This window comes from Cyanistes caeruleus, chromosome 22, assembly GCF_971803275.1.
Source record: "Cyanistes caeruleus chromosome 22, bCyaCae1.hap1.1, whole genome shotgun sequence".
NCBI classification, from domain to species: domain Eukaryota; kingdom Metazoa; phylum Chordata; class Aves; order Passeriformes; family Paridae; genus Cyanistes; species Cyanistes caeruleus.
The window spans coordinates 2,834,549-2,853,737 of record NC_141722.1 but is presented as its reverse complement, the minus strand read 5'-3'; the positions used below and the strand labels follow the sequence as shown (position 1 = coordinate 2,853,737).

Genomic DNA, 19,189 nt, shown 5'->3' with positions numbered 1-19,189 from the left:
GCTCACTCTTATAAGAGAAATATTTGCAGTGCTAGTTTTTATTTTTTGTTGTTGAAAGCATCACAGAATCACCATAGCATTACAGTGACAATACAGATAAAACTGTGCTTCTCTGCCTTCTTTACATGATTTTCAGAACTTTTTCAACACAGCAGAATGGGTAGCCTTGAGCATAAGATTATCTTGACAGAAAAAAGGGTTATGGAAAAGTCTCACCTCTGCACTTCTATGGCATCCACACACTCACTGAAGTTCAGGGATTCCAGTTTGAGAATGAAGTTCCGCTATTCCAATTTGAAAACTAAGTTCCAAAATGAAATATCATTTCTCAGATCCCAAACAAAATCAAATCCATGCTAGTTCCAGTTTAGGATTTCTTTTTCAAACAGGAGCCTTCCTTTTGACTTCCCTATTTCTGGAGCAGTGTAGTCTTTGTACAGACTAATCCTGGAAAATAAATTCATGTCTGCAGTTTCACTGTCTGCTGTAAGACTTCTTAGAAGCTGAATTCTCCATCTGATACCATCAACACCTCCTGTCTGTCACATGGGCCAAACCAGACCTTGGTTGTTGTCATCAGCATTTCTGGGCTGTTGAAGAATCTTCAGGGAGATTCTTGTCTCTTGCCTTCAGTGTGTGCCAGCCATGCAAAGATACTGAAATTGCTTTAGTTTTAGTGAAACAGGATATGCTAGGTGCCTTGCCTTTTTCTTGTAGCTCTTATTGGTGTGTTATATTTTCTAGAATGATAGCACTTCAAATAATGTTAACATTTGAGAGTCACTAGAGAAGTAGAAATCAGAAACTACAAAATGCAGTTGAATTCCAAACCGTAAATCGTTCAGATTCCTTTCCAAGTATAAATTCATTAAAGATGCTTCATGACTTACATCTTTCTTCTGAAAAAACATTTCTATAAACTGTTTATATATTTCACAGTACTGTCCATTATCTTTTTTCCAGATAAAAAGGAAAAAATTCCATAGCCAAAAAAGGCTAACAATCCGTGGAAGCCATTCTCACAATGATACCAGGTGACTTGAACACCATTGTCCTCTAGTCTCTTCTTGTACAACAGACCATCATCCCTCAACACATCAAACTCACAGGTCACAATGTAAGACTCAGGGAGCTGGCAAATAATGGAATCTTCAGCTAAAAGCGGGGAAAATGTTATTTCTAATATTTCTTTGACAGCTTCATGGACTTCAGGTTTATATGATGTGGGTTTTGGTGATACGTAGCCTCTAATCTTAAATTCATCAGGAATAAGGTCAGCACTTACCCATTTTTTATACCTGAGTCTCATACTCTCAGGAACATGACAGTTTTGTTGAACCTCTTTCCAAAGTGTGGGTTTTCTGTTAAGGTAACGAAAACAGAAGTAGATGATCATCTTCCAGGTCAACATGGGGACAAAGGCGTTCTGCTGGTAGGAGGGCAATTGGAAATCCAGCCCCTGGAGTCCTGGGTAAAGTAGGACCTGAGCACGCACTTTTGGCAGATTTCTGTAATTTAGCAGTGTTTGGCAAGTAACTGTAGCAAAATTCGCTCCACAGCTGTCACCACTAATGATGATGAGACCAGGATCCACGTGATACTCTTCTAAATTCCTCATGAAGTATAAGGTGGCATTGAGACAGTCAGAATATTGCCCTGGGTAGGGATGTTCAGGAGCCAAACGGTACCTGAAGTGTCAGAGACTGTGGTTATTGTCAGTGGAATTATACACATTCCAGTTGTGTTGTTTGCAGTTGCTGTGGTAGTTATGCAGACTTTTTTTCCTTAATTTTAAAGATTATATTTAGATTTAACCTAGTGTAGATTGGATATTTTAGCATCATTATTTTAGTACACTTTGCCTATAAGCACATTTCTAAATTAAATGAAAGGTTTAAGTGAAAAATAGGGATGAAATCTGAAACAGTAAATATTTTCAACATATTTTTCAGAAGAGTTTCAACTGAGAGCTATATTCCCATAAATACTTCTATGGCAAAATAGCACTTACCCAACAGACACAACCACTGAGTTGCATTTTTTGGCCATATAGCGGCACACTCTTTCAAAGGCTCCTAGAGAGAAAGTTTATCAGAAATAATGATTTGAAAATCAGATATCCTTTTGAAATGAAAATACAGATTGCTGAACATAAGCTATGTGGAAGGTGCTGCAACACGAAACTGATAAGGAACTCATGCTATGGAACGTGGTCTTTACACATGAACACTTTGTTGGCCTGTGGCTCTCAGGGCTTCACACAACATGTTGGGATAGTGATAGTGGGGAAACCCAGAAATCTGTCTGGGGTGCTCTCACATCTCACCTGGTGCTCAACAAAAGGTGTCTAAGGAGAGTGTAAACTGAAGACAAACAGCAATGAGGAGCACACAGGAATTTGAGGCTCAGGGCGCTCCTTTGAGACAGCAGCTCTCTATACCTAATGCCCTTGATTAGCATTTCCTCTGTGAATTACCCAAACCACTTCTCCAACCCATGATTTTAACCTTAACTGTTACAGTTTTGTGCAAGGAGCAGTTCTCTTGCTTGCTTATAAAGGTGTGAAGAGCCACTTCTAGTTGCTCCTTTTGTACCTGGCATTCGCTGCTTCAACATGGTGACATTGACTCTTGTACTGTAAGAAATGGTGGATAAATCCTTCCCTGTTTAACTTGTCTTGCTTCTCATGATCTTGTAGTCAGTGTATCTGTGTTTATGCATCTTTTCCAGCCTGAAAAGTCAAAGTTTGTTCACATATTCTCTGCACAGAAGCACTTTTCTCACCTAGGCAGCCTCTCCAAGCCTTCCCAGTACTGCTTTATCATTTTTGAGGAGGGGGAAACAGAACTATAAGCACTGTACTATGTTTAGATGCACTGTGGATTTATTGCAGTGGCATAAAAAAAGTTTCCTGTTTTGTCTTCCCTTTCCTATTAATAGTTGCTAGCATTTTATTTGCTTTTTGTCTGCTACTGTGCACTATGTCAACATTTTCAAGCAACTTCCTACCATAATCCCAAGACCTTCTTCCTGCAAGATCCTCCTGCTTGGAGTCCGTTGCTTCATTTATAAAGTCAGAATGTTCTGTTCATCTGTTTTACTTCTCTGTGTGCCATTTCACCTGTTACTGTCTGATCCTCTGCTGTCATAAAGACGTCTTGCAGTTTTTCAGCCATCTGTTTATGGCCCTCAGAGGACTTAATACCATATCACCTTGCATCATCTTTTCTGGGTTTGAATAAATTGATTAGCACTGCTCCCAGTACAGATCTCCTCATGGGAATCTCACAGAACCTTCCCATAGCCCATCTTTTTTCTGTCTTTTATCAGCTGTAATCCAAAGACCTTCCCTCTTGTGTCACGGGTGTATAGCCTCTTTAAGAGACTCTTCTGGAAATCAAAGTGAGTTTTAGCAACTCAGTCTCCTTTATTCATGTATTTACTGACTTAAAAAACTTAAATTGATCAAACTGATAAAGAGTGGGTTCAGATTAAGTATTAGGAAGAAATTCTCGGTGAGGGTGGTGAGGCCCTGGCACAGAATTCCCAGAGCAGCTGTGGCTGCCCCATCCCTGGAAATGTCCAAGGCAAGGTAGGACAGAGCTTGCAGCAACCTGGAATAGCAGAAGGTGTCCCTGCCCTTGGTGGGGACTTGGAAAGAGAATGACACTTAAGGTCCCTTCCACTCAAACTATTCAATGATTCTAGGATTTGTGAAGTATGACATCCATATGAGGAGTAAGTTATCTGTGTACTGATTCTCTTCAGTGTAGAATCTGTGTAAAATCTTCTAATTTGCTGGTTGCAGACTTCAGGCTTCCTAGGCTGGAGATTCCCAAAGGCCTTCTGAAAGGTTGTTATCATGTTGATTGTTTTCCTGTTATCAAACAGCAGAAGGAATTGAAGCCAAAGGTCAGGTCTCACTCTCTGTGTACAGGTATGGCTGTTACATCAGGCCATGCCATGTGAACAGGGCATGTGAACCACTGTCCTGTGGCGTGGTTTTTTCTTTCAGTGAGAGGAATTCACCTGTCACTTAGATCAGAGTGCCTGCCATCCCTGGAGTCCTCACTGCCACCCAGACTATCTCCAGACACTCCACCCATACTCCTGTGTTCTGAGTAGAGCAGGGTGGGTTATCTGTGCCCCAGTGCAGAGGGGAACCCACGGCATGGGAGTTAGGTTGTGATTCCTACACGGGGCTGAAGGATGCCAGGAAACTCAAGTCTGCCCAGTAGAGTGCAGACCTACCCTTTGAAACAGAAAAGGATTCAAATCCCTCAAATTGCACTGCCTGACCCCCGGAACAAAGTCCAGATTTCCATGTTAGAGGCCTTGGCTTGCAGAGAAAGCACTCGGAGCCTTGGCTGCTTAGAAGGAGATCCAGAGCACTCAGGAAGTTGAATTTTCAGCTGCTGAGACAAGGGTTGTCTCCCTTTCTGGAAAAGAAATCAAATATCCTGTGCCATGCCACCAGAAGAATAAATCTTCCCCAAATTACTCATTCATTATTTCTATTTTCCTTCATTTAGATTCTTTGTTTGCATGAATGGGAATTTATTTACAGATTATTTTTTTAATGTATTTAAATTCTTCCTTGGACCCATATTACTTCTTTCATGTAAGATAGGGTAGTGTTAGTAGAGTAGCATCCCTCACTGAGAGCTGAGAGCAGGGTGAGGGATTTCTGGATCACAGGTCTCTTGCCCAAAGGAAGCAGAGATGTGACTCCCTTTAACACGAGACTATTCATTCCACAAATACTTTCTAGCTTGTGCTGAGCAATGACTGATGACACTGGAAAGGACAGGACAGACATTGACTGACACATGCCTGAAGGCAAAAATGTAAAGGTTTGGATTTGACTTGAAAAATAAAACTTGCCCATTTCTTACTAATGCTCCCGAATGTGCCAGCGCCTCCATGAAAATACAGAATTCCTCTTCTTTTGCCAGTGGGTGGACATTTGGGCTGATAAATCCTCAGGGGTACCTCATCTACTGTGAGATCCTTGATGAGCAGTTTGGAATCTCTCCATGGGGGTATCCCATCGAGCACTATTCGCAATATGGTTAAATCATTGCAGATCCCAAGCTTCTCCAAAATCTTTCCCTGTTCAAAAGAAAGAATTTGGAAGAAGAGGAGTAATATTGGCTTGTTCCTTAACAGACAGCATTATTGTGTGTACATGCAGTTCAATATACAGGCTACATCTGGATATTTGCTTTAAATTTTCATGTGAAACAATTTCCCAGCATAAGGTGGCTGCAGTTTGACTGAAAAAATCTAAAGAAGCTTTTAAGATTAGTCATATTAATTTCATGAGTTAATTTAACATGTTTTGGGTTCATATATCAATGTTAACAGGCTTCAGGAGTGTGAATTGCTTTTTTTCTTTTTTTTTTTTCCCTTAAGCCATTTTCCTCCAGCTCCCAAATATCCTACCTAAGCAAAAATGAAATCCCCAGGTTAAGAAATTTAACTTACCATGATCATGGTTGTTATCAGCAAGGACTGGAAAAAACGAAGCTTTAGGGGTTGCTCAATTCCAGGCGGCAGTTCCAGGTTGAAAAAATCATGTACTACAACCCCCAAAACCAGTGCTGGTATTAAAACAGGAGAAATAAAAACCATTCCTATAATTTCTAAAGTTTTATAACAAGATGCCATTTCACTTCAATGGGAGTGAATGCTATAAAACCAATGCTGGGTTAAGCCTTGTTTTCAAGTGCATCTAAGGTGTCTTGACAGGAGACTGAGTGCTCAGTTCATATGCAGAAATTAAATGTTTATTAATGTTGCAATGCAATGTAATGCAATTTTCTCCACCCTTCTTTTGCTAATGATATTATTAGCAATACTTGCATTCTTTCTTTGTACCCTTTACAGCAGGTGGGATTCAAACTATGTGGAAGTGATTAATACTATGAGCTCTTCACTAGCAAGGAGAAATTATTATTCAGAGATTTGACAATAGTCTTTTTGGTTTGTAGTGGATTCCATATTCGATGGACATTCCTGTTGCAGCATTAAATTTTAGTGATGTGGAGCTACTTGCATTTGTCTTCAAATCATATATACACTTCTCTGAGAAGAGTAATACTCAAATCCACGTTTTTTTATAAACTCTGTTTCATAGGGGATTGCACTGACACATTAATTTTTGTTTAAATAAGAGTACATTTGCTCAGTATTTAAAATCAGTGCGAGCCTTAATGTACACAAAGGTCCCTCCAGACACTTGAGGGTATGTTTGTAGATTGAAGCCACCATTGTTTCTGGTAAAAGCTTGTCAGTAATTAACCCTCAGAGTTTCATATTCACTGCAATTTGCACAATTTGAAATTGTTTGCAGTTCAGTATGAATACATGTATATTGGTGAGGGATTGGTAACAGTTGGTGGCAGTTGTTTGGTGAAATAATTTTTCTGCTTTGTGTTCTTCTTAATTGAATTATATTTTCTACACAATTTAAAATTTACAGTTCCCATTTTATGCCTTGGTTTTTAAAGTGGAATTCCAGTCTGAAAACTGAATTAGTCTTCAGTTTCATTAGCATAGTATTGAAATCAAAGCAACACTGACAGCTGATTTGCACAACATTGGCTTGTCAAGGTAAGGATGTGTGGGATGAAGCAACGTCATAAATTTGTGCCGAGGTTTGTGAAACAGGGAGATCATTAGAGCCTTTTCTGTGCTGAGATTGGCTGATTTGGAGCCTTTCCCTTCCTCAGAGCACAAATTTAGGATGTAAGTAGTTAAAATATTAGAATGTAGAGTATTGAAGCCAAACCCAGATGCCCATGGCCGGTGCTCAGCTTGTCCTAAGCTTATCAGATGTTCTCCACAGGGCTCTGCAGCACAGCTGAGGCAGCCCAGTGGTGCTTGTGGTTATTCTAGAAATGTTTCCCTGTAGTGGGATATTATAGCACAGACTGTGGGGATTTGGCTTTGTTTTGCCATATATTCCTGTAAGAACAGCACAGTTTTACCAAGTGCTTATTTCTGATGTCTGTGCTATCAAAATATCCTGAAATAAATTCCCACGTGGATATCAGCTCTGAAAATTGTATTTCAGCATTGATGATTTCTTATATTTGAATCCTCAGAGGAGGCAATTTCTCTGCTTTCTAAATAACCTTTAATCAAGAATAAAAAATTCCTAAAGGTACTTAATATTTCAGTGGCAGTAAATAAAACTTTTAAAGGCAACCAAAGGCAGTTAAACACCTGCTATTTGTATGATCAGATTATGAAAGCCTTATACCAAAGAGCACATGTCTGCTGTTAGCTCTGTGAGCTCTTCCTGGCACCATTTTGACACAAGATTTCTCCTGTTCAGTGAGTCAATAATTAATCAGCTGTTATCAAAACCAAAACACCTCACGCCTGCCACTTCTGTTTTGAAACTTCGATGGGCCTGATAGAGTGGAAGGAAAATTGCTTTACCATCTTTTTATTTAAAAATAAATCTACAAAGGGCCAGTTTGGGGGTTTTCTTCATTTGCTTTTTGTTGTTATGCCCTGGCAGTTGTCTGCAGAATATGTTACTCTTAAAAATACACTCAGCATGTGGATTTAGAGCATGTTCTACCTCTGTGCTGCTTGAACCTCCTTTTCCAGAGCCAAGCAAATCCCATCGTCTGAGAGCTGTTTGGTCCTTCTGGGCATGCTTATATTGGCAACTGTATGATGATACTTGGTGCCTTATATTCCATATATTTCAGCTATTTCCAGTCTGGCCAGCCATTCCTGTCCCCCAGGATGATTAGGAATATCTATGGTCACTGCCAGGTTCTCAAAGTTGTTACAAAACAGCCAGTGAAGTTTTCAGTGGGATTTTTTCCCCAGTTGTTTCTGAGATTCTAAATCGTCAAAAGACTGTTTTATTTCATTTCAGTGCATGAAATGAGTACCTTGTATTTTTGCAAACAAAAAGTCTTCTTCTCTATCTGGAAGTGAGAGGCCATTCTTTAAATCATGGGTGTTTGATATGTTTTGCTGTAGCCATATTTTTGTTTTTCAGCAAACTCATCTCCAAACCCCAACTTCCACAGTCTTTACCTACTGATGAGAACAGCCTTGCACTTACTAAAGGTTGATGAGATTCCACTAAACCAGAGAAAGTTATTACAGTCTGGAGTTTGACATTGTAATAAGAATTACGGGCCTCATGTGGTTCTTTATTGTTAGAAAACAGCTACTCAGAGCTCACAAACCAATTCTTTATTTGTTGAACTTGGTGTTGCTGGAGTTTAATATTGGTTATTGTAGAACTTGATGAGTACAGAATTGACAGTAGCTGGGTAAATTCTTCCCATTTTCTCATCAGCAAACCTCCATTTATGCATTCTAAAATTCATTCTCTTCTTGATTTTTCAGCATATTTCTAATTGTTATAGTAATGATGGGAAGGGGAAGAACAATAATGATTCCTAGCCAAAGAAATGTGGTCTTTGCAGGTTTTCCCAAGACTCAGTCTTGTAGATTTTCTAAAACTTCTGTAGCTGTGAAATCACACATAACTTTAAAGGCTGAGAATGTGTAAAACTCATCAAGTCATCAACTCATCAACTTCCCTTTAATTATTAGTGGAAGAGGCAGGAGCTGACGAACCCAACAGTGTGCAAGGCAGGAGGGTCAGGTGAGTTGGTGCTAATGAATTTTGTGATTGTCATGAGTTACTGGTTTTCTCTAAAACATTGCAACATATTTATTTCACTTGTGATTGCAGGCTGTTTCCATCACAGTTAACCTGGAGTCAGTTGACTATTGCAGAGCTACTCTGTGTAACACAGGAAATCCTATGATGAGTAACTAAAGCATGGTAAAGTAGTCAGCTGTGATGAATGAGGTATTGATTCCAGCAGGTATAGCCAGAAAACAGGAAAAAATAAATATTACAAAGAAAATTTAAACTCATAAATAATAGCTTCTGGTAGAGTTCTTTATTTTTTTTAATGTTCGTTTCAAAATTAAGCACTCTGGTAAATATAATTTGCCTTCCTTTTTAAAATTATTCTTATTTTCTCTAGGTAATTTAGCAGAACAATTAGAATCTATAGAGAAATTTAACTGACTTTGTTTTTACCACATAGAGCATGGGAGGAACTTGGCCATACTTCAGTTCACATTTCTTCATTTCATGTAAACGACCGACTGAAAGCATCTCAGAGCTCTTCATACCTTTAAGCCTGAGTCTTGTGATCCATGAGATGGATTTAATATGCCCTTCACAGTGACATTAAGAAGCTTTAAGAAATTACAGCTTAGTACATGCTCTACCATACACTGGTTTTTAAAGGTGCTGTGCATTTGCTTCATCTGCCTCTGCATTTAGGCTGCCTCCTACCTACCTTTCAGTGTCCTCCCTTTTCGTAATCTCCATCTCCCCACCCAAATAAGTAGCTGCTTCCTGTATGCTTTGCTCTTACGACAGAAAGCCACTTAGTCTGACATAAATCTTTATTTTGGCCTTTTCTTTCTTTCTTCTCTTCTTTGAAGTCTGTCCCTTCCAAATGACTCCTAGACTAAACAGCTGCTAACAAATTCTGAAGCAAATAGCTCTGCTTTATTAAAAAAAAATACAAATGTTATGTATCATCATTCAGTGATGGAAATTCACATCTTGTGCATTTCAGAACAAGTACATTTTAGAAATACTTATTGGAGGGTTTTGTACAGTAGCATTGGGAAATGTGGATGGATTGTTTGGTGTCTGTCACTGTTGCTGTGCAGTTCTGTTCCTCAGAGTGAATGAATTCTGCTCCATACATATGGATTTCAAAAAGCTGCTCTAGAACATCCACTTGGGATTTCATGGCAAGTCATCATATCAAAATGAATCTTATTAAATCAGATGTTGCTTGAATGTAAATACAACAATTTCAACTGCCCTTATTTTGCCATGGCCAGGTTTGTCTGAGTCTCAGTGCTCCAAATATTCAGGTTAGCAGTGTCTGCACTCTCACAAGAATCAGCAAACAGGGTGAATAATTGAGACAGGGAAGACAGCAATAAAAACAGCCAGAGTTTGCAGGATTATGCCTGAGCAGTACAGAGAATGGGTATCATAGGCAGAGAATAGTGTTGAGTGCTTTTAAATAAACAACATTATTTATAAATAATAGAGCTAGTAAATTTGGAATGTTTTCTAATTGCCTGTTCATTTTCAAAACACTATGGTATGTGAGTTGTAACTAGTGTGGTACAAACAGGTGATGTGAATACAGCAAAGAAGAGGATAATTGAAGGTGTAAACTTCTGTAATACACCACTCCAGACTTGATTGGTTAGAGCAGCTAATTTAAAGATGTTATGGCTTAAACAGACAGCTTCAGGCTATGAAGGAATAAGAACAGGTTCGGTAAAATACAAAAATCAAAGCACAGTTTGACCCTTGGTAATGTGTTTCAGGTACTCACATTAAGTGCCCAGAGCACAGAGTTTTTCCAGGTTATTACAGACTCAGCTGGTGCTGACATCTGCTGATGGAATGATGCAGGGCAGTTTGCTTTCCCTTCATCTCCTTCAACATCTTCCTGTCACACACAGCAGCTCAAAGAGTGTCAGGCCCTCCCAGCTGCCCTGAGCTTCCCAGCATCTCACCAGTTTTCAGGCAGGTTTCCACAGTGTTCCAATCTGCTCCTGGATCTTTTAATTTGTGCAGTAGTGCCCTTGGGCAAACTGTAGGGACCAGCTAAAGAAATGTGCCTCATACCCACATTCTCTGGGGTTAATACCTCTGGATGGACCAGCCTTGTCCACACCCTATTCCTGGCTGGAGGGCAGCATGGCTTGGGCTGTTGCTTCACTCAGGGTGCAAACTCTGGAGGGGATTATCACTTCAGGCACCTCACCTTCCCTTGTGGAAGGAACTAGTTGTTTTTGTCAAGATGGGAGGGAACTGCCCCAGCTAAGGAAACTTACTTGTCAATATTGTGTTTTCTTAAATTCTTCATAGGCAAAAACTCATCAATAACCCAGGAGCTCTGTGGGTTAAAAAAAAATAAAAATCTGTAGTATCTTCACCATATGGTTTTTGGGGTGTAATGCCCATGAGAGGTTTGATATCAGTCAGCCTTTGTGTTAGTCTGAAATGTACTGCTCTGTCACTTTATGGACAAACTGCCACTGATGTCACCTCAGCATTCGGCATGGGTTGCCCACATGGAAAACAGACAGCATTCAACAGTGGCAGTGGACCTGTGTGCCTGGAAATCAGGAAAACACCGGAGAAGAGTTTCCAGGCTTTGTGCTTATTCACATTGTATTCAGTTCAGAGATGCCATATGGAAATTCCCTATAAAATTTCCCCTTGTTCCTGACTACTGTGTGAGTGTAACTAAATGTAATTCATATTGTTCTGGCAGGCTTTCTTTGCTCATATGCTGAATGTAAACAGCCCTGCAGAGCATTGCAACCCTTCCCTTGGTTGTTGGGTGTCTTCTGTTGGATCATTTGTCTTACATAACTGTCTTCAGCATCCTTTTGGTTATACTTTAAATGAGCCAGTGGGGGGCAGAAAACACATACAGTAATATCAGATACAGAGAGTATTGTTTGAAAATTATAGAGCTAGAAATTTCCTTGACAGGAATGGTGGTGATTTTAGTGTGGGTAGTGTTCCAGGTGTTAATTTAAGCAAAGACAGAAATTTTGACTGTCAGTAAAACTTGCCCTGGTTTTGTTTCTTCATGGAAATTCATCCTGCCTCCAAGTAGAACTTACTGAATTTAAGACAATATAATCTAGTGGCATGATAAGCTAATTCAGGGTATAAGATTATAACAAAACCCAAAGCAATTACTTTGTTCTACAGTTACACATTCACCTCAGATTAGTGTAATTAAAACATTTACTAACATTTCTGGCAATACTTGAGTTTACTTCTGAGAAAATAGCTTTACACTATTGTTATGCCATTTTATTTTGTATTGGTTTCCTTGATCATTCATCTCTTGTTGTAAACAGTTTGACTGACCTGAACTTTGAAATTTTTATTTTTGTTTTTTAATTTTCTCAATCATTATTCTTTCTCTCCAATGGCACTTGATACTGTTCCTCAAAGGAAGAGTCCTCCCTGCATCAGGCAGTGCAGGCCTACACTTTGTAAAGGAACTGATATCCCTTTATATTCCCATGTATCTATTATCTATATCAAATGTATATGCATGATTTTTATAATAGATGTTACTTTCCTTAACCAATACTTGTTATAACATGTGTAGTTCCAGGCCTGCCCTTTCCCTCTCTTCCTCTCTTTCTCTTCCCCTTCTTTCATTTCTATCTATCTTCACATTTTTCCTGCTACATTCAGTTCTCTTTAAGCTTATCTCAAATTCAGCTCCCACTAGATTCAGGCTTTCCTAAGTCTTTGATCATACTCTTTCTACACTGATCCAGTGGATTCACAGCTTGTTACCTGCCCCAGGTTGTTTTCAAACCTGGTTTATGTTCTAATATTACCAGAACTTAACTGAACCAGACCACATTGTAAACACTGTGCTATGAGATCTGAAATGGCTGCAACAAAAAGCTGAAGAGCTGCTAGGGAAAGAAATGTAAATTCACCCAATTTTGCCTCTCCTGAGAGAAAATTAAGCCAAGGCCATCATGCAAACAACTTTGTGGGTAAAAAGAAGACAGATGTAATGCAGAAATTTAAGGTTATGGTTTAAAGTAAGGAAAACTGAGGATTTTTTAAAATAAGTTTGTAAGCAAAAAGAGATAGGAATCAAGAAAAGAAAGCAAGAAGTGGAATTTTATATCAGTCTTAGAAAATTTACTATACTTTCCAGGCCTTTCATTCCAGAGCGGAATCCTACCACCCTACCAAAAAGCGCTAAGAACACTATTCCATGGAATCCCTCTTGCAGATGGCACCAGGTCACTTTTATACCATGGTCCTCTAATCGTTTCTTGTACAGCAGTCCATCATCTCTTAGCACATCAAATTCACAGGTCAAAATGAAAGTCTCAGGAAGCTGAGCAATAACACTGTCTTCAGCCAACAGTGGTGAAAAAACAGGGTCAAACACAGACTCAGCCACTTTACAGATTTCTTTTGAGGGTTGATATGTCGGACTTGGTTTGTAACCTCTTGTTTTAAACTCATGAGGGATATAGTCAGGACTCACCCATTTCTGATATTTCAGTCTCCGATCTTCTGAAACATGGCAGCCTTTAAATACTTCTTTGATGATGCCCAAGTCCAAATTAACATATTTCAGGCCAAGAACAAGGGTTCGTTCCTTTAGCAAAATGGGGACTCTCTCATTCTGCTGATAAGAAGGCAAATTTAAGTCCACACACTGCAGAAAAGGATATATCAGGATTTGTGCTCTCAGCTTTGGGAGATCTCTTCTGTTCACCAGTGCTTGGGCAACAGCAGCAGTGAGTGTCCCTCCACTGCTGTCTCCACAGACGACAACGCGGGAAGGGTCGACTCCGTGGTCTTGTGCAGTCCTCAGAAAGTGGATGGCAGCAGTGAGGCAGTCCTCAAACTGGGCTGGAAATGGGTGTTCAGGAGCTAAACGATACCTAAAGAGGAGTGAAAGTGTTTTAGCACAGTCATTTCTACTGGCTGAGCCTGATGGAATCTTGTCATTCATTTATTTCTCTCAAAAGACAGGAAAATACTCTGCTATTAAAATTGCAGCAATAGAATTTATCCAAATTAGTGCCTTTTATGTATTATTTGCTACTGTTCATGTTTGGGAGAGTCAGTACACTGTTCTACCTTTGCAAAATACTTCTTTACATACCTTGTAAGTGACTGAAAGCACATGAGAGTTGTTTTGGAATTAGCTGGCAAGGCAGGTGTGTCAATCAGTTATCATTGATTCCAGTTAGAAAATGAACATTTGACAACAAATTGTCGGAGAGAATATAAATGCATAGAAAATATGAGCATAGAAAACTGATAATGAAAATCTGAAGAGTTTTCAGTGTTCTGGAAGCTTCATTCTTTAAACAGAATCAATGAGTTGTTGGTTCTTCAAGTATTTTAGGATATAAACAGCAATTAGTGCAATAGTAATCAACTTTTTGCCTGAACTTTTAGACATTGTTTCTTTTAAAAAAACATTACAGGTCATCAGAGAAATATTTTTTATGGTCATCTCAGGTTGACTACAAGTGTGGATTTCGAACTTCCATTTCTTCATGGAAATGCATCATGCCTGCAAGTGTAACTTACTAAAGAATTTAAGACAAAAGAGTCAAGTCTATAGATTCCTTTTGAGGTGGGTATCTCAAACTTAGTTTGTAACTTCTTTTTTTAAATTCTTCAGCTTCTTGAATTTTTCAGAACTTCTAAAATGAGTATTTGGTGTTCTGGGCAACTGTGCTTTCAAGAGAAACAGTTACACTTCAGGCTTTCAGCCCAAGGTGGTTTGAATATGGCTCTAGAAAACAAAAACATCCTCATGACTTAGTGGGAGCTACAAATTAAAAAATTACTGCAGTGGATTTCATTTGGAAATTAACAGTTGGGGATTAGTTGACTAATTCCTCCTGAGAGGAATTAGTGCTGGTGAAAGGCATGGCATCATTAATTATAGGTTCTGAATGTACTTTACAAGGAGCCTGAGTGCAGTAGAGGCTTGCAAACGGAGGATCAGAGTGTCTGGGCTGGGTCCACTTACCCAACACACACCACCACGGAATCGCTCTTCCTGCAGAAGTAGCGGCACGTCCTTTCGTAGGCCCCTGTAAGACAGAATAGTTCATTGGAATTAAAACTTCTTTAAAAATAAAACGAAAATATTCTGAAATTTTTCTCTCTCTTGAGTGGCTAATGCTACACAGCATGTTTTACATGTGGGTCTGCTCTGGGCATTGCTCACCATTTCCTTACAGCTGGTGGGAAACCCAGAATTAAAACCAATGCATTGTTCTGGTCTCCTCTTTGAAAAGTTACAGCACCACTGCTGCCACTTTTAAAGTGATTTTGAAGGGGGAAAGTTGTTTAAAAAAACCCCAAAAAAACCTGCTAAATCCAGTACAAGAATTTTTCTTGTGAATGAGTCACCATCTCATCTCATCTCTTTCCTGTTCAAATTTCAAATTGTGTTTTAACCTTGTTTTTCCACTATAAAGACACACAGCATGATATATATATATATACATACGAGCTTGCACACACTTGTGAACAAAAAATGGGTGTTTTAAATAAGAAATAAAATTCTAGTGAAATTTTCAACTTTTCTCATAAGCATAAAGAGGAAGGAAGAAAACAGATATTAAAAATTATCAGAGACTATTCTAGATACACAATCTATATAAAGACAATTTAACATGATGCCTATTGCATGTAAGTAAATTGATTTTGCTGTCCTGAAATTATTTTTTTATTATTATTATTTATAATGTTAAACCTACTAACTCTTGTAATTTGAGATATACCATATCAGATTAGAAATGAAACTTTTTCTCTGTTTTGATTCTGCTGCACTTCTCAAACCTGGATTTCTCAGTCTCCTCTGAGCCGAGCTCCTTGGGGATGCTCCTTCATGGGGAGTCCTGTTTATCTCAGTTCTCCAGGTGAGAACAAAACTCCAAAGCTCGTTAGGATCTTGTTTCTCTTGTTTATTATGATGTTATCACAAAACTTGGCAGGTCTTCCCAGACTTTCTGCACAAGTTCAGTTTACCATAACCTGGAACACTTTGGGCTCTGATTGCACAAAATGGCCCTGAACTACTCAGTTCTTTTATCTTTATACTCATTCTTATCCAATTAACAATAGACATGTAAATTATTTTTCTTAATGACCCATCACCTGTGTGCTGCACTGTGGCATTTTCTATCCAATCACCTCCTACTACCCAAAAACCTCTAGAAGAAGAACATGAAGAAGAAATAAGAAGGAAATGAGACAACAGCCTAAATCCTCCATCTTGTCTTCTATTTTCTAAACTGTTTTAAACTCTAACTTTTTCACCCAGTGACTTAAGAAAACTCTCTAATCTACACACTCACACTTTTAGCTTTTCTATCTAACTTTACCAGTTGTTTTCATGTAACACCATGAAAACACGCCCATAAATTTCATGTTGTATGGAATTCAGTGTTCTCCTGGATGTCAGAGCCAGGGATCAGAGACAAGGGCTCACACTCTGTGTCTCAGACTCATCACAACTCTGTGGTGTGAGATTCTGGAGTCTCCCTCACTGGGGATATTCCAGAGCTGTCTGGACACAATCCTGTGCCCTGTGTTTTGGGATGGCTCTGCTGGAGGAGAGAGGTGGGACCAGATGACCCCCTGTGCTCCCTTCCCTGACCCATCTGGATGCTGCATGCAGTTACAGCTCATTTTATTTATATTACTTACGGATACTTCCAAGCCGGCCAACTCCTCCATGAAAATAAAGGATTCCCCTTCTTTGGCTATTGTTTGATGTTTTTAGCTGGTAAATTCTCACTTTAACCCTTTCAAACCTTAAGTCCTTGATAAGAAGACGTGTATCCTTTAATGGTGGTACTGTCTCCATTATAACCCTGAGGAGATGGACCTCTGAGATGACACCTACTTTATCCAAAAATGTTGCCTGGTGATAAAAGAAACCACAAATTACTGTAAATTTCTATTTAATCTGGAGATTGATAATGAAAAATTTTAAACTTAATGGTGAATCCAGTAGGAAGACAATCAAACTATTAATAGTAGATAAAAGGTGTCAAATACTTCACCTTGTCAGGTGTTTCAGTAGCCATGTGCCTGGACAAAATAAGGAGAGACCCGTTACAGTATTTTAAACTTTAGCTTTGGATGAAGAGACATAGCCAATACTTTTGTTTCCCAATCTCACACTGCTTTTAAACTTACAGGGAAAAAAAATCCACAGCTGTCCTCCTGACCAAGAATAGCTTTGAACCCTGGCTTGATCTCACAGCTCACTGATTCTTACTTAAACACTCGGGCTAAGGTTCTTATGTCACTCTGGGCTCATCTACTCCATTGCATCTGCATGGCTTTAAGCTGTTTCACTTGTAGCCTGCTCTATCTATTCCTGCTCAAGATGAAAAGTATGAGGCAGTATCACTGTATTTCTGCTATATTGGATTCAATTTTGCACTATTTCCACAGCAGACTTCTCTAATGAGTAATTAAATTTGTTGTGCTGCCATTATTCATGAATATGCATTTCAGTGAGAATTATACATATAAACGTTTGCCCTGCATAGATCTTGAAAACCTGCTGTTATGGTTTTCACCTCATATTTCACAGACCTCATGTGGCTTGTGATCCTGTTAAATTTGCTGTAGGTATCCTATTTTAGGCCATCTGAAGAGCTGATCCCATACACTGGAAGGATTTTCTTGTGGCAAATTTATAGTCTCATACAGATTCCTTCTATAGAACTCCTGGTCCATGTCCGTGGGAAAATAACTTATTTATTCTTCAATTTCCCTCTGGTACTTTCTTTCCTCACACTAATAGTTTTGTAACAGTAAAGGTTAAACCTGCAATTAGCTATATTGTATGGAGATCATCTTTGTCTTGAAAACACTAAAAGGAGTCCTAGGAGACCTCACCAACCACAGTGTTTGGTGTTGCCTTTTGTTCCAGCTGAGCACTGGATATTCTTGTAAACTTTAATTTTCCATGCAGTTTTGACTTCATGGATTGTCAGCCCTTGGAAGAATTTGGCACAAGTAATTTGCCCAACAGCCATAGCAGGAATTGCTACATGACTTGAACTTTACTTGCATTTAAAGGTTGGTTTAGCCCTCCTTTAATGTCCTTATCACTGTGCTCCTTTCAGGTGGTGTGTGACAGTCCTTGTGCTTGGCCTCTCACTGGCCAGCAGAAAGGATACAAAATTATAAGATCAGAAGTTTAATCACCAGTAAATTTCTAAATTCTGCAGTTGCACTTTTAACAAATGAATTACACAAAAATAAAACTTTAATGGATAAAGAGTAATCACACAGTGTTTAGAAATTGTGGATGTTTATACACTGTATAATAATTGTAAGAAAATTAATTTTGACTTCAATTCCTATCCTATTTTATTGGTTTGCTGTAAAAGCAGTGTTGAGGCCTGGGTGTGGTGCCAGAGACATTGTGAGTCACCTTCTTGGGAGCTCACTACTTCAAATAAATCTTAGCAAACAATGGGGCAGGGAAAGAAAGGAAGAATTAACAACGTTAGAACGTAGAATTGAAGTAGAATGTAATGCACAAGCCAAAGAGACTGAAAGGTATTATTCACAATTTAAACAACTAAAAGAAGCTTAGTTTAGGTATCACAGAAGGGTTTTTTAAATGACTGGGGCAACAGTTAATTCAGGACAGCATGATTGATGAAACAGAAAGACAAGTGCATGTCATGTTTTAGTTTTGAAAAGAAACAAGGATGAAAAGCGAGGAAGGATCAAAAATGTGCCAAAAACAATGACACACAAAGTCACTTTAGATATTACGTGTGCTGTCTTCAAAAGAGAAAGTTGTTTAGGCATATTGAAAGGCAAATGATGATGAATGTGGCAGCTCTCTTCAGATGGCTCAGGAGGAGAGTGACAGGGTTGTAGGAGAGAGCTGAGATCACAGACATCATTTAGCTGCTCGCTCTGTAAGCAAGCACGGTGTTACACAGAGCAGAAATTCCACATACACAAGGCAAGTGACCTTCTAAGCCTTCCAGCACTGCCTTGAGGCAGCAGGCAAGAAAAGCTAAAACACAGGCTGTCAGAAAAAAACTGGGAATTGCATTCTGCCCAATTTTATCTTTCAAAAATACTGCCTTTGCTGCTGTATAGCAAACAGGGGAGTCTGTTATGCCCAGCACAGCTGAAGGAATTTGCTTGCATCACCTAATCAGTCCAGTTGTATATTTGCAATTTATTTAAACATTGATTCTAAGAAACCATCACCAAACCATTATGACTCTAACAGAAATAGAATTAAAAACTTCAAGCTTTAATTTTTACTTACCAGACCAAGCCCAAAGTTCATGCAGTAATGAAGAGCATAAAGCTTTTGGCGCTCACTCATTTCATGAGGAATTTCTGCTTTGGGGTGCTCATAATAGAAAGCAATTGCCACAATACCAGTCAAAACGGCGAGAAAAATGGCCAGGAGAAGTTCCATCTTGCTGTGTTGGTAGGAACCCAAGAAAGAACCAGCTGTTGCCTCCTCCCCCTTTTTCAGACTTTTGGATTTCTGAAGGTAAAGGATTA

The 19,189-nt window shown here is 39.0% G+C and overlaps 2 protein-coding genes across 2 annotated transcripts; both read right to left on the bottom strand.

The window, feature by feature from the left end:
- Positions 1–20: 20 nt before the first annotated feature.
- LOC111944923 (arylacetamide deacetylase-like 3) lies at positions 21–8,615 on the bottom strand. The gene is made up of 4 exons (XM_023947630.2): positions 5,488–8,615; positions 4,896–5,112; positions 2,012–2,075; positions 21–1,688 (listed from the first exon to the last, which is right to left on the bottom strand). Exons 1-4 carry the CDS (start codon positions 5,668–5,670, stop codon positions 914–916), a joined length of 1,239 nt encoding a protein of 412 aa, XP_023803398.1. The 5' UTR covers positions 5,671–8,615; the 3' UTR covers positions 21–913.
- Positions 8,616–12,764: 4,149 nt separating this feature from the next.
- Positions 12,765–19,115, bottom strand: LOC111944928 (arylacetamide deacetylase-like 4). The gene is made up of 4 exons (XM_023947634.2): positions 18,945–19,115; positions 16,337–16,553; positions 14,649–14,712; positions 12,765–13,542 (listed from the first exon to the last, which is right to left on the bottom strand). Exons 1-4 carry the CDS (start codon positions 19,098–19,100, stop codon positions 12,765–12,767), a joined length of 1,215 nt encoding a protein of 404 aa, XP_023803402.2. The 5' UTR covers positions 19,101–19,115.
- Between the last annotated feature and the right edge of the window lie 74 nt (positions 19,116–19,189).